The sequence below is a fragment of the Gekko japonicus genome, unplaced genomic scaffold, assembly GCF_001447785.1.
Source record: "Gekko japonicus isolate JY-2015 unplaced genomic scaffold, Gekko_japonicus_V1.1 scaffold4631, whole genome shotgun sequence".
NCBI classification, from domain to species: Eukaryota; Metazoa; Chordata; class Lepidosauria; order Squamata; family Gekkonidae; genus Gekko; species Gekko japonicus.
Window position 1 is genome coordinate 56431 of NW_015164340.1, and position 16084 is coordinate 72514.

The 16084-nt window shown below is 45.7% G+C and overlaps 1 protein-coding gene across 1 annotated transcript in view; it reads left to right on the forward strand.

Annotated features, from left to right (window-relative positions):
• LOC107108431 (CUE domain-containing protein 1-like) overlaps positions 1-11140 on the forward strand; it is a 27337-nt gene extending 16197 nt beyond the window's left edge. The window contains exon 3 of the mRNA XM_015408861.1: positions 11009-11140. Coding sequence (XP_015264347.1) covers positions 11009-11140 — 132 coding nt within the window. The remainder of the gene's footprint in view (positions 1-11008) is intronic.
• The last annotated feature ends 4944 nt before the right edge of the window (positions 11141-16084 follow it).

Genomic DNA, 16084 nt, shown 5'->3' on the forward strand with positions numbered 1-16084 from the left:
TAAACAAGACCTTGGGGTGTTTTGGGGGCGGGGGCGGGGGGGGGGGGGGGGCTCTGCAACTTACCTGGCTGCTTCTTGCTCTGACTGAGGGCTGCTGGGAGCAGGGGGCGGGGCTTGTTTCATGTGCCTGCCCCCTGGGATCTTTACTGCCGGAGCTCTGCTCCTTTGCCTTCCTGCAGGAAATGACCCCTGGTTGTTACTCCTTTTCAGGGAAACCTGACTGAGTGTTCCTTTGCCTTAGTCAGTCCTTATTTTACTAAGATTTTACTAAGATTTACAAAGAAGCTCTTTGTGGCTTCCACTGCTGCTTTTTTCTGGCAAACTGACAGTTTTATATATGACACCATAACAGAATGTGTATTCTTGGTGCATATTTTACCCTTCAGGGGATGCCCAGACTTGTTTTTCTTTCTTTCTGAGACAGACCTAACATGCACCATTCTTGTGGTCTCAGCACTGCATTTTCTCAGAACCACTTCTTTGGACTCTGAACCTCTGGAAGTCAGTGCCATCTCTGATGTCTCCCTCCTTATGATGTGGAGACCCTGCTGTAAGCATGTGTTTCGCAGTGGCTCCTGGAGTCTGCAGAATGACTGTGCCATACCACTACTTTCCCCTAGAACATTAGGCATACTTTCCTTTTTAGTACAGACACTCACCAGTAATTATGTTTTCATTGCCCAAGGGAGACCTACTCCCTGATACTCTGATGTGAGGTCTAGGCTGTTTCGTCTTGCCCCACAATGGGACGTTCCAGGCCCTGTCCTCTAAGTTTCCTTCCGGCCAGGGACCTCTGTTATGAGGGATACCCTTCTAACCATCACCAAAAGAATCTGTTTTTATGTTTTTCTTTGTCTATATTGCTATGCAGACTGCTCTGGAAGCTGCACAAAGTTCATTTATGGCCCTCCGGCCCATCCTTTCTTTGTGCACATCACACCTGTTTCCATTATTATAGAGCAGATCTGCTTATTCTCAATCCTGCTGATGACTTGAGACCTTGATCCGCTCCCTGCTTACACTGCAGCAGTAGCCTTCCTTTTTTCCTGAGTGGCAGGCATCCTTTCCTGTACTACCAGATTTTGCACCTCTAAGTGGCAAAGAGTCTCTACGGAAACTGTAACGGGTTTTTAACACTACTGCTTTTGCTGTTGATTGTGTTTAGGCCACTGGTTATGACAAACACCCTCTAGCCTTTCCTCTCCCTTGTTGGAGTTCTGAGGATGTCACAAATCAGGGGTATAAGCCCTTGTTTTATCTTTGCGCTTCCCTGGTGCTGTATTTAGAACTTTTTTTTTTCAGTATGCAGCAATTCCAACTGTGGTATGCAGACATTGAGGGTTCTAATCTATGCCCTCTCCATTCATGACGATGCACAAGGTGACGCCCTGGCTGGGATCCCCTGCCACCAGGACTTGTCTGTCAGTCCTCAGGTCCCACAGGGTCAGTGTCCTCCAGCAATCCCTCCCACTTTGTCTTGAGTGTGTGGCTGTTCAATGCTACTTTATGTGTGCCAGGGCTCCAGGACGCTTTGTTGTTGTTGTTGTTGTTGTTCAGTTGCACAGTCGAGTCCGATTCTTCACGACCCCATGGACCACATCACGCCAGGCCCTCCTGTCTTCTGCCATCTTCCGGAGTTTGCTTAACTTCATGTTCATTGCATTGATAACAAGCCCTCCCTCCCCACTCTTGGGCAGCTTACCTCTCTTGCCCAGTTCCATGACGCTCAGCGCCCATTAAGAAAGTGGTCCTCCGTTGTCTCTTCCTTTGAGAGAGTCACACCCACCTCCTTCACTCAGTGAACTTGCTATTCTCCCCATGTGGGACTGCACGGGCGGCACGAAGAAGATGAAAACGGGGTTACACTTACCTGTAACCACTGTTCATCATGTGGTCTTCTGTGCAGGCACACATCTCTCCCTCCTGCCCCGCCTCCTGCCCTGCTGTGAACTCTCTGGAACGTTGGTATCTTAGGGTCTCCAAGTGGCAGCATGGAGAGAATTAAGGGAGTAGCGCCCTTCATCCTAGTCACGTGATCGTTTTGGCAGGAAAGCTCCAGAGGGAGGAGGGGTGCTCCTAGTCTATTAGAAAGCTTGGAAATGTTTTCTGTTGGTTGGCTGCGCATGGGCAGCCCCCATGTGTGCCTTCACAGAAGACCACTTGATGAACAATGGTTGCAGGTAGGTGCAACCCTGTTTTCTAAGACTGGGGCTTTATAATGCTTGGTGGGCAGAGACTGGTCCATGAAGGTCAGGTGACAGGGCTGGTATAGAAAATAAGGTGGCGCTGTTGAAGACTAGAGCTTAGCCAGTAAGGTTGGTAGGAGGAGCAAAATACTGGTAGTGTAGAAGAAAAAATACCAGAACCTGTCCACTGGGGGTCCCAAATCAAGACTCCTCTAGTGCTCCACAGGATGAAAATTAAGGGCATGCTTGATCCCGCCCCCATCTGGTGAGTTACCAGAAAAAGAAAATATTATTCTTTCCTTCCAACGATGAAAAACACATTTATGTTTATTAAATGCTAAGCTGTCTCACGGTTCCATCAATATTATGTAATATGCAAATTTAAATCTAATTGTCAAATTGATGCACTTGGCCACAAGAAGGATGATTTGCCAACTCTTCAATTAACCTGCAGTCACCAAAATGTATGCTTGAAAATCTTAATGTCAAGGAGGGCCCCAGACAAGGTTGGTCCAGTGGGAGGCACCCCTCACACAACACAGCTGTGTCCCACTTAAGAATTTTTCACAAAACAGGCTGCTTAAGTTGTGACACAACTGTTTCAACTGAAATGCTGAGTGGAGGTTTATAGAATGGTTTAAAGGAAATCAGCGACTGCTGGTTGCCCCCAGTAGTTGTCCAGACTCCATCCATTAACCTGCCCGGGATCCCCGCAGCCTCTAGATGGAGTTTTTCAAGATTCTCCCTCATTGCACAAAGCTGCCGTATATGGAATCAGCCCACTGGTCTGTCAAGGCCAATATTGTCCACTCTGACTGGCAGCAGCCCTCCAGGGTCTCAGGTGGAGGTCTTCCCCATCATCACCTGTTATCTGATCCTTTGAAGGGTAAAACTCTATGAGACAGTTTCTCACAGGGTTGGGTTTGGGCTCTGGGTTTTGTGACCCGACTTCCCGCCAGTCAGCCAGACGTCCCACTGCTCAAAAGCCAGATGTACTCGTTTGCTGATTTTGTTAGCATATAGCAAGAAGGGACTCCATGGAGTGCCCTCATCACCTTGTCCATAAAACCCAGTGTCAAGCACTAAAGCACATAAGGAAGAATGTCGGTGAGCTCCGAGGGCTTCTTTCAGCAAGGGCTGTTTCGCTGCCCTCTCCATTTCCCTGAAGGGTCAAGGCTTGCTTTCTTGGTTATCCATTCCTTTCTGCCTTTTAAAAAGAGAACACATTCTCCCCCCTCCTTTTTAAATAGTTTTAATTTTTTTATTATAGGGGATACAGAAAGAAAGAAAGAATAGGAAAAAACACATAGGAAATATAATTACCAAAAACATGATGTGAGCACAATTTTACAGATATCGAGGACAATCCTTTTTCAAAATATATGTGTGTATCCATAAAAAAGTATATGCAATTATAGCTTAACTAATGTATAACATGATATATATGGTGTAATATAGTTTAAGATTATAGCTTAACATATATGTAACGTATTAATTTAAGAAGTCTGTTTAATGACCTACTCAGTATATGCTATTATTTTCTTATACTGTATTATCATTTTTATCTTAACTTATCAATAGTATAACATAAATAACCTCATAGAATTTTTTAAAAGATTTCACATAACAGTTTGTTATAATAAACGACTCTTTTTATTTCATATTAAAACTGTTTTATAGTATTATCGTAAACTATTAAATCTTTCAGCTGTATAACTAGAGAGATTGGTTATAATAGTCATAGAAAACTTGCCAGTTGTTTTCAAATTCATCTTTCGGTCTTTGGTTAATGTCAAGTTTGCCATAACTGTATTCTTGCATCTTGTCTACCCAGTTCTCAATAGTCGGGCAACTCTCAATTTTCCACTTGGCAAATACTACTCTTGCTGCCATTAGCATGTATCTGAACAGTTCATGCATTGTTCTGTCCACATTCACTGGTAGGATTCCTAATAGCATTGTCCTCTGGTGACTTGGCAGATTTAGTATTCAGAATTTTTTGAATTTCAGTGTGTATTTCCGTCCAATTAAAAAAGAGAATACATTCTTGTTGCTCTTATTCCTCCCTCAAGATGATGTCTCTAGGGGAGGTGGGAGTGTATGGGGTGTATGGGTGGTGGTTGTACCAATACTTATATGCCAATAAATAATATTAAAAAAAAAAAGATGATGTCTCTGTCAAACCTTGCTTCACTTTTGCTTCGCTCAGTTTTCCATGATGGCTAGCAGGCTACCTATATCTTTGCCTGTACCTGCCAAAATCTTTAGATCTGACACAGTACGGTTAAAACCTGGAACTTGTTTATATCTCAGTAAAGCCTTTCATTGCCAAAGACAGTGTGGCTGAGAGTAACTTGCCCAGGAGTCTGACAGTCTCTGCCCCCACATAGAGAGGGGAAAGGATTTCTCCTTTCTGTGAGGTGCAGGAAAGTGGGTGTATCCAACATGGTGGCATATTTTTACAATGCACATCTCAAGCCTTGTTGCGGTGCGCAGTTCGGAAAATGCTGCACATAAACATAGCTTGTTTTCAACACTGAGGATACCGGACATTCTCAGAATTTGGGGACTGTGGAGAAGACAAGATTCAAAAGCAAGCAAATAATGTAGCACTTGGTCTCTCTCTGACATGATTGCCTGAAAGTTAACCAGGAGAGTCATGTGTGGGTTTTTTTTTTAATATTATTTTTATTTGATTTTCCAAAAATCACATTCCAATCCAATATTAACTTAGAGTCTCATACATCCAACATCTCTATCCAATCATACACATTAGACCATCTGTTATTATATACTGTTTCATTTTTGTTTTGCAACATCAGGCTCAGATTGTCCATTTGCGCTAGATCTAACACTTTCACAATTAATTCCTCCCTGGTCGGTATTATATCTATTTTCCAATTTTTGGCCAATAATAAACGGGCAGCAGTTATTATATACACAAGAACACATTTCTCCTGCTGATTATAACCCTTAGGTAATATATTTAATAAATATATTTCCGGTTCCAAGGCTAAGTTTTTCTCCATTATTTCCTGAATTAGTTTCTTCACCATTTTCCAAAATCTCTGGATTTTACCGCATGACCACCACATGTGGTAAAAGGTCCCTATATTGGCCTTACAACCATCGCTCCTTTCACTTCCTCATCCTTTTCAAAATCTGCCAATAGGAAATTATATACTTTCTGTACTAGTTTATCATTTGAGGACAGCCATATTTTATCTAACTCGTTTTTATCTTCAAAGCCTCTTACCATATCTTTTTTATATCTGTCTTGTAACATTATCCTTTCCCACCAGGATAGTATATTCTCCCTTAACAGTTTCTCTTCTATTATTAATTTATTTTCTTTATTTAACAGGTTTTGATAAGTTATTTTCTTATTTGTTTATTAATTCTGGGTTAATAAATGCTTCCAAGGGGGAAACCCACCTTGGTATTTTCCTATTAAATTTATCTTTTGTCTTACTCCAGACTCTATTTAATGCATCTCTTAACCAATGCTTCCCAAAATTAGAGTGGATTTTATCCTTTCCGTACCATATGTAAGCGTGCCACCCCATATACAAATCCTGACCCTCCAATAACAACAGTCTCCTATTTTCCATGGTGACCCACTCTTTAATCCAAACTAGGGCAGCTGCTTGGTAATATAGGTACCAGTTAGGCACATTCAATCCTCTTTCTTTTCTATCCTGCAGCACTTTCCATTTTATTCTGGCCTTTTTGTATTGCCAAATAAACTGTTTTGTAATTTTATTTAGATCCTAAAAAAACTTCTGTTTTTTCAATATCGGTATGCTTTGAGCAAGAAATAAAACTCTTGGTAATATGTTCATCTTAATTAAGGCAATTCTTCCCATAAGAGACAATGGTATATTCTTCCATTTTGTCAAATCATTTGCGATTTCTTTTAATAGCACAGTATAGTTATCCTCCTCCAACAAACTACTTTTATTTGTGAGATTTATTCCAAGATATTTAACTTTTCTCACCACTTCCATGGTTGTTGTATCCTTTATTTCTTGCACCGTTTTAGGTAGACAGTTTTTAACTAAGATCTTAGATTTTTTATAATTCATGTTTGGTTTTTTTAAGTGTCCCTCAAAATTGACTTGTAACAGTTGATGTTGAATTATGAAATGTTTTGAATTGGTATGTCGAATTGAATTCTGAATCTTTGATTAGTTAACTCTTTTTTGTCTTAGAGTGGTTAAAGCATAGTACGAGAATAGATTTTTCTCACCTCTTCCAACATTATACACATGCACACAGTGGGCTTGTTTTTTTTTAAAAAAGTGTGGTACTCATATATAAAATTGGACCTATTTCCATCAGTTCCCTCCTCAGGGTTCAAAGAAGCTGGTATTGGCAGTGGCTCCCCAAAGTCTCAGGCAGGAAAAAGTGCTTCCTCAATACCTGTAATTCTTTAACTTAAGGTAAAGGTTCCCTTGCTCGAAAGCCAGTCGAATCTGACTCTAGGGTTGCGGTGCTCATCTCCGTTTCAAAGCCAAAGAGCCAGCGCTGTCCTAAGACGTTTCCGTGGTCATGTGGCCGGCATGACTAAACACCAAGGCGCACGAAACGCTGCTACCTTCCCACTGAAGTGGTACCTATTTATCTACTTGCAATTTCTTGCTTTCGAACTGCTAGGTTGGCAGGAGCTGGAACTAGAGACGGGAGCTCACTCTGTCATGCAGCACACTCGGGTCTCGAACTGCTGAACTACCGACCTTCCAGAGCCTGCAGTTCAGCGTCTTAACCACTTGAGCCACTGCAGCTTAAGGTGCCAAGGATTAAACCTGGAACTTTCTGCAAGGCAAATATTCCTCTCCAAAATATAGTATGTGTGAGTGAACGTATGAAACTGCATTGTACTGAGTAAAACCACTGATCCCCCATGGAGATCCAGAGCTGCATAAAATGTCATTTTCCTAGGGTTCCCAAGTCCGAGCGGCGCTGGAGCGGGGGACTCCAGTGCTGCTCCAGGAGTGCGCGCGTGCGCGTGAAGCGCGTGCACGCCGCAACCACATCACCCAGAAGTGACGCAACCACGCCATAGAGTTTTCCCTCGGATGACTGTGGCCCTGCCCCCAGCGTGCCCAGGGTGGTCGCGTCACTTCCGGGTGACGTGCACGTCGCGTGCTTTGGGGGTGGGGTTCCCCCCGGGGCCTGATCTGCCAGCGGCGGGGAACGGGCCTCTGGGGGGGGGGGTTCCCCCCCCGGGGGGGACTTGGCAAGCCTACGTTTTCCCCACCACCATTTTAGCCTGAAAACAACCACCCTATGAAGTAAGTCTGAGAGACGGACAGGCCCAAGGTCACAGTGAGCATACATAGCAGAGTGGGGAATGTGAGCCGGGCTCTCCCAGGTCCTAGTCCAGCTACACTGTGCTGGCGAACCTCCAGACAGGAAGGCTTTGCAGGAGAAAAAGGAAAACACAGAGAGGCAGCAAATGAACAGGAGCAGTCGTGGCATGATTAATCCAACTGCCTTGCATAGTTTGAAATCGGATCTGAGAAGGACAGGCTCTTATCCCAAGTAGAAAGGACAACTGTGAACAGGTTTTGTGTTGCGTGACGCCAACTATTTACGGATTGGATAAACATCCTGGTGAGATGAAGGCGCTAGCCCCAGCTTTCAAGAACTGGGATCTCAGTTGGGATGGCCCTTTGACTTGTGCTGGTGTCAAAGGGTGTCATGTCTTGGGTCAATTAAGGGCAAGTTGCTGGGAATCTTCCCAGATTTGCCTTCCTGCAAGCCTTCATGAGGTGACCCAGAGCCAAACCGTCCCTCCATGGCAGCTCACTGGGGGACAGAAGAGGCCTCCTGTTTCTCCGATCTGTCTGGAACTGCGAGGGCAGGAGGGAGAGTCCAGGGCATAGCAGGCTGTAAAGTCTGCCTAGGGACCTGTGCAGTTGAGGGGCTCTTCAACACACAACCTCTCCCGCATACTAACTGACAAAGGAAGAGATAATTTTCAGTCCAGCTCCTCCCACCCCAGCCCCCTGACGACCACTTTCCCCCTTTCTTCCGTTTTACGTACATTTATTTGAAAAACATTTGCCCCGTGTCTCTCTCAGAAACTCAAGACAGCTTTCGAAAATGAATACATTGCAATAACGCAAAAGTGCTCGTAAATGGCTCTGCTTCTATGGGGAGGGAAGTCTCGAGCGGAGGAAGACATAGAGGGGATGCTTATCAAATTTGCAGATGACACAAAGCTGGGTGGGGTTGCTAATTCTGAAGACGACAGAGTCAGGATTCAAAATGATCTAGATAGGCTGGAACAGTGGGCTGAGGCAAAGAAAATGAATTTCAATAGAGATAAGTGCAAAGTTTTACACTTAGGTACAAAAATCAAAAGCACAGATATAGAATGGGAGGGACTTGGCTTAATAGTAGCACATGTGAAAGGGATCTAGGTGTTCTGGTTGATCACAAGCGAAACATGAGCCTGCAGTGCCGTGTGACTGCGAAGAAAGCTAATGCAATCTTAGGATGCATTAACAGAAGCATTGTGTCCAGATCCCGGGAGGTGGTGGTTCCGCTCTATTCTGCTATGGTCAGGCCTCACCTGGAGTACTGTGTCCAGTTTTGGGCACCACATTTTAGAAAGGATGTTGACAAGCTCGAGTGTGTCCGGAAGAGACCAACCAGGATGGTGAGAGGGTTGGAATCCAAGTCTTACGAGGAAAGGCTGAAAGAGTTGGGTTTTTTTAGCCTGGGAAAGAGAAGGCTTAGAGGGGACATGATTGCAGTCTTCAGGTATTTGAAGGGCTGTCATTTAGAAGATGGAGCAGATCTATTCTCTCTTGCTCCGGATTGCAAGACTAGATCTAATGGGTGGAAATTACAAGGGAGTCGTTACCGGCTAAAGATCAGGAGAAACTTCCTAACTGTAATAAGAGTGGTTGAGCAGTGGGACAGTCTGCCTCAGGAGGTGGTGGATGCTCCTTTGCTGGACTTTTTGAAGCAGAGGCTGGATTACCATCTTTTGGGTATGTTGTAGGTATGTACGGCTATTTTTCGGCTATGCTCCTGCAGAGTGCAGGGGGTTGACCTGCAAGATCCCTTCCAATTCTATCATTCTATGATTCTATGAAATGTCTCTTCTGCAAATTAATTCCCTGGAAACTCTTCACAGTCGCTTCCTGCTGTTGCTCAGTGTTTGCTCTTTATGCCAGTTTGGTGTAGTGGTTAGGAGTGTGGACTCTAATCTGGGAGAACTGGGTTTGATTCCCCACTCCTCCACATGCAGCTGCTGGTGTGACCATGGGTCAGTCATAAGTTCTTTCAGAACTGTTCTCTCAAGGACAGTTCTCAAGAGAGCTCTCTCAGCCCCACCTACCTCACAGGGTGCCTGTTTTGGGGAGGGGAAGGGTAAGGAGACTATGCCACTCTGAGACTCTAAATGAAGGGCGGGGTATAAATCCAATCTCCTCCTCCTCCTCCTCTGTGGCTGTTTGAGTGTCTTCTAAGATGGTTCCATCAGCAGCCACTCATGGGACCTTGGCAGTTAAAATGGCAGCTCTCCTGGCTGGAAAAGAGAGAGGTGCAGAATTGGGGCATCTGGTGAAGGGACTAGCAGGTGAACACAGGCAGGCCCATCTTCTCCCCTCCTCCAGCCATGAGGCCCTGGTAGTTAACTCTTGCTTTTCTGGCTCCCATGGCCTGAACTCCTGGGTGGCCTCCCTCCTAGTGCTGTTGTTGCCAGCAAGCCCTCCAGCCATTGCCTTATCTGCATGATAAATAAAAAATGTGATGTCACAGCAGGTTCTCTGGGACATCAGATAGGTTCTGGAAACTGGAGGGGCTGTAAATTGTAAGGGGAAGGGGGGAATGAAAGGTAAGTGTAAAATGTTCTTCTTCCCCATCTTGGAACCCTGAGCCCTCTAATTACAAATCGTTAAAATCAAATGAATACATTCTATACCCCCCCCCCAAAAAAAACCCCACATGAATCTCCTGCCTAGGCCTTAACTTTTCCAGTCCTCCTTTCCTTATCCCTGGTTTCCTCTACCTGTCTTTCCTTGCCATTCAGCTTACAAAATCACCAGAGCCTTCTAATCCTAAGAGCTGGTGTAGCATAGTGGCCAAGAGCCAAAGCTATGAATCTGGTTGGCCCCTGGTTCATATGTCACCTGCACCATGCACTAGATGGCAAGCGATCTTCATAGCTGCAATATGAGGATAATAATAATAATAATATAACATAGGTAGGTCAGTAGTATTATCTTGTAAGATTGTTGTAAGTATAGCAACATGATAATATATGTGAAGTGCCTTTTGAACGCTGTAGCTGTAAGTCGCTCACTTAACAAAGAAAGTCGGAGAGTGATTCAGCAAGAACACAACTTTATTCTTCAACTCGAACACAACTCCAACACAGATCAACATCTGATAGCCAGAACAGCTTTCACATTGCAGCAGTCCTGCTGTTAAACTCTCCCGGCTAATGTAGCCACACCCACTGTACCAATACCAACCAATAAGGTTGTTCGCATAAGGACCAATCACGGATGTTCCCGCTCAGGGAGCTTGCTTGAAAGTGATTGGTTAGGCGCTTCCTGGGCTAGTAACACGATTGGATGGATTTGGATCCTAGCCCAGGACGAAGCTTTACATTACACTTCAGTTAGATGTTTCACAACATATCATGCATTCAAGGCAGCTTTGAATACACTACAGTAGCACTCTAGGCGTGTTTTATAGCAGTGGTAGAGAAAGGAGGGGAAGTCACAAATCCTCAGGGCTTCTGCTTTGGCCGCTGCACTGCTTGAAGTCATTTCAATTCTGTCTGTGTTTCTTTTGATTAGATCCTGGAACGGACTCTGGAACCAGATAGTTCTGATGAAGAGCCGCCTCCAGTTTACTCACCCCCTTCCTACGACATGCACATCTTTGACAGGCTGTATCCTCAAGCGCCACCAACCCCACCCCCCAGGTAAGTGGAAATGTGTTTTTTGGAGTTAACAAAGGTCAGCTATTTATTCAAGCTGAGAGGGCTGTGCAGGACTATGGTGGGAGGGGGCGGGTTTTGATCCACTGGGAATTTTCTCCCTGACTCAGATCAAGGCCTGGAGATCTCCAGGAATGACAACTGATCTGCAGACGACAGAGATCAGCTTCCCCTGGACAAAATGGCTGCTTTGGAGGGTGGACTCTATGGCACTGGGCCCCACTGCGGTCCCTCCCCTCTCCAAACCCCTCCCTCTCCAGGGTCAACCCCCAGATCTCTAGGAATTTCCCCGCCCAGAGTTGGCAGCTCTAGAGCAGGCCAGCCCCCACCCCGTTCTTTATTTTTCGATTGACTCTCAGGTGCCCTCAGCATTCTGTATCTCCTAAAGCTTGCACAGTTCTTGTCAGGCCATTTTTTGAGAGTTTATTTTCAAGTTTTTTCAAAAAAATCTACAAATTCATTTTTCGGCACACCTGGGAAGTCTCTGAGTGGGTACGGTCTCTGAGTGGCCCCTGTTTCACTGCCTCACTGATAGACATTCAGACACAATGTTCAGTCAGAGGGAGAATGATACTTGAGCACTTTTTCTGTCACCACGGCTGTTCATTGCTGACTAGAGAGCCAGTGTGGTGTAGTGGATAGAGTGTTCCGTTCCCAGAAGACCCCTGGGTTCAGATCCCTTCTGAATGGTGCATTTAATTGGGTAACCTCTGGCCAGGTGCCATATAAGATCGCCAGCCCCCCGGTGGGAGCGGAGGAACCCCTGCTTTTGCAGGCTCTTACCTGCCGCTGGCAAAGTGGCCGGCAGGGGAAATCCCACCCCAACTGACCTTTTCAGGCCTACTTCGGGTTGGGGTGACACTCCGGTTTTTGGCAAAACTCTATGGTTTGAAGCCGAATTCACCATAGAGTTTGCCCAAAAACCAGAGTGCCACCTCCAACTGGAAGTAGCCTGAAACTGGAAGTAGGCCCAAAAATGCCAACGTCAGACCCCAGTTGGCCAGGTAAGTCGACCTGGCAACCCTATATGTAAATCTCACCTACCTCACAGAGTTGATGTGGTGGCAACTTAGGAAAAGACCACATGTATGCCACCTTCAGCTTATTGGAGGAATACTTTTATTATTAATTTATGTCACTTTTTCTGATAACAAACTTGATGGTCCCTTTCAGTAGAGCAGCAAAACAGGGCCAGTGACCAAAATGGGCCACAGCAGTTTCTATGTGCTCAAAGAATTCTCCAGGCTATGCAGAAAAAATATTACTTTATAAATTAAAACAAACAAATACACACAAACAAACCCCACCAAGTCAGCAAGGACTGTGCATGCATCTTCCTGCCGGGAGCCATAGAATGCTGAGGTTAGTTTGACATCAGTTAAAGGAGCAGAAAGGGGCTATAGTGGCTTAGAGGTTAAGACGCTGAGCTGGAGACTGGAACTACGTGACGGAGTGAGCTCCCATCTCTGGCCCCAGCTCCTGCCAGCCTAGTGGTTTGAAAGCAAGAAACTGCAAGTAGATAAATAGGTACTGCTTCAGTGGGAAGGTAACAGTGTTCTGTGTGCCTCGGCATTTAGTCATGCCAGACACATGACCACAGAGAAGTCATCGGACAGCGCTGGCTCTTCGGCTTGGAAATGGATGTGAGCACCGCCCCCTAGAGTCGGATTTGACTGGCTTTCGAGTAAGGGAAACCTTTACCTTTAAAGGAGCAGGAACTAGAAGGAGGGTGGAACTGGCCAGCTGAGGCACCCCAAGGAGGGAATTTGGTGGCCAGACCCCAATTTCCCATCCCCCTCAGACTATGTAAATTGTGATAAACTGTTAAGGGCTGTGACCACTTTGCTTGCTAAAAGAGTTGTGGTTGGAAAATGAAACAGCACCGGAAGAAAAGTGCTTCTTCTGATCCTAATTAATTCCACACTCCTAAGGATTCTTCCAAGCTGCGAAGGGGGCAAAGAACTGGAAAAACCTGTAATATGCTGTACTAGCAAGTAGCCAGTGAAATCAGGGTCAAGGGAGGCGTACTGTGAGGCAAACAGACCACCCCCCCAGCCTCCCCTTGCCCAGACTCCCCTCTCAAGCCCAAAGAGGGAGATAAAAATACCCTCCTCTGGGCTAGATGACCAGCTCCTGGTAAGCCTTATCCTGAGTCTCAGTGCTGGTTTGCTGAGCTTCGGGGACAGGTGAGAAGGAAACCACAGTCTGTCACAGGGGTCCCCAGTCTTTTAAAGTCTGTGGGCACCTTTTGAATTCTCTTGCAGCCTGATAGGTGGAGCCAGTCACAAAGTGGTTTAAACACCCACACAACCAATCAGATCTCCAATGGCCCATCAGAAGCCCTCCTGGGCAAAAGCCCCAACTGGCCCCGCCCACTTTAAAAAAAAACCTGGCAGATACCAGGAAAGGTGTCAGTGGGTGCCACAGCACCCAGAGGAGCCACAGTGCGGACCTCTGATCTGTGTACTCACTGATAGGAAGATTTCCTGGTAGTTTGTTTCTCCTTCTTCCCCTTGAATCCTCCGAGACCCCCAGCTTGTTGCTCCTGTTTACTATTTAAGGCTGATTAATCACAGTAATCAATGAAGAACTTTTTTGACAGACTAAAACCACCACCATTTAATTGAGCGACTCATTAAAAAAAATTAAGGTGTGTTTATGTAATTGCAGATGTCTTAGAAGAGGTATCCTATCCTCTCCCGGTAGGGAATGCCTCTTCTGAGATGATTCTTGAATTAACTGATCTCTCATCTAAGATGAGCCAGTTTGGTGTCGTAGTTAAGCGCACGGACTCTAATCTGGGAGAACCGGGTTTGATTCCCCACTCCTCCACATGCAGCTGCTGGATGACCTTGGGCGAGCCATAGTTCCATCAGAGCTGTTCTCTCACTCAGCCCCACCTACTTCTCAGGGTGTCTGTTGTGGGGAGGGGAAGGGAAAGGCGTTTGTAAGCCGCTCTGAGACTCCCGAGTGAAGGGCACGGGGTATACATTCAATCTCCTCCTCCTCCTCCTCCCTCCCTAGTCTCTCTCACTCAGGAGGGAATTCCTCTTCTAAAATGGCAGCTGCCAGGACACCTATATAGATTATCGAAAAAGTAGGGAAGTTTTCCCCCCTTCATAGCATTTTATCTATTCCTGTGCAAATTTTGTTAAGCAACAATTCTTTAAACCATTAATAATCCTAATGATATTCCCACCCTCAAATTCTGCACATTCCAGATGGTTGAGGAATGCCTCCTGGAAGAGGGTTCTCCCCCCCCTCCCCGCTTTCATCTCCGCGAGGAATGTCCTTATAAAAGGAGTATTCATCACTGCCTCTTACCAACTCCACCAACTTTGTTAAGCGCGCTGAGATGAGAAATCCTCAGCTTTGAGACACACCGATAGCATCAACAAGCCAAGCCCTGTATATCTGTGTATTTGGCTGCCTCTGTTCCTTCCTTGTCGGTTTCTTGCTCCTTGGCTTCATCCACCTCTTTCCAAGAGGCCTTCTCTCGAGCATGCCAGTTAAGGAAGTCTGGGCGGTTTTGTCCAATCTCCTAAAATCCAGGCAGAGTGGAGAGTCCAGAACTTCATTGAGTGGGTGGTTCTTGGCCTCCTCTTTTTCCATTGAGGTTATTGGATTCCTTTCCTGATTTACACAGAATGCTTTCAGTACAATGTACTTACTGTTATTCTATCTAAGGGCTGCGCAGGGGGAGGGATCAAATTCTGCATCCCAGTTGCTGAATTCTGCAGCCTGCATAAAGTAGGTACCGGTAAATTAGTAGTACACAATCCCAAACAGAGTCCTTTAAATTCATGGAATTCAAAGGGTTTAGAAGGGGATATCTCTGTTTGGGATTGCATTATAAGTCATATTTGCATATAGTGGCTAGTTTTGCATAATTCTGCTTTCGCTGTTCATGTAAGTAGGGAATCCTGCTCTGTCCCCCTCCCCATCCATATCTCTGATTTATGAAATTTCACCTGGCATTACCCAATATTTTGCTGGTAATCTTAAAGGATGGGAACTTGGTGAGTGGTTTGCCGCCCCCAAGGGATAAGTGCATTTTTCAAAGTGCCAGATTATATACCTAGTTACTGCGTGGCACAGTTGTGGTCTGGGGGCAATCTGATCGCTGTGCTGGTGCACCCCAAAATTCTGTGCTAAGGAAATCTAGTGTCTGCAGCCAGCTTGGTGTAGTGGTTAAAAGCGGAGGACTCTAATCCGGAGAAGCGGGTTTGATTCCCCACTCCTCCATGTGAAGCCGGCTGGGTGACCTTGGGTCAGTCACCGCTCTCTCAGCCCCACCTACCTCACAGGGTGTCTGTTGTGGGGAGAGGAAGGGAAGGTGATTGTAAGCTGCTCTGAGACCCTGTCGGGTAGTGAAGACCAGGGTATAAAACCAACTCTCCTTCTCCTTCTCTTGCTTCTCCTCCTCCTCCTCTTCATGTTGGTCTTACTCGTGTGTGTGTGTGTGTGTGTGTGAGTGCTGTCAGGTTGCTTCTGACTTATCACTCTATGGATTAGTGACCCCCAAAACATCCTATCCTTAACACAGCTTCTGACTTATGGCGACTCTATGAATTCGTGACCCCCAAAACATCCTGTCCTTAACAGACTTACTCAGATTTTGCAAACGGAAGGTTGCGGCCTCCTCCGGGCACATGTTTGCCTTTTTGCATGTGTTCCTGGGACAGTCTTAGGAACTGATGGGCCCTGGGTTCAGGGAGGACAAAAGGCAAGGCTTCTTCGTACACAGTATGTAATTCATATGTGTCCGTGTGTTAAACGCTGTCAAGTCGCTTCCAATTTATGGTGGCTTTATGGATTAGTGGCCTCCGAAACACCCTCCTCTCCTTAACAGCCTCGCCCAGCTTGCAAAGGGGGGAGGGCCTTTGTGGCTCCCTTGGCTGAGTTGATCCGTCTCCTGTTGGGCCTTCCTCTT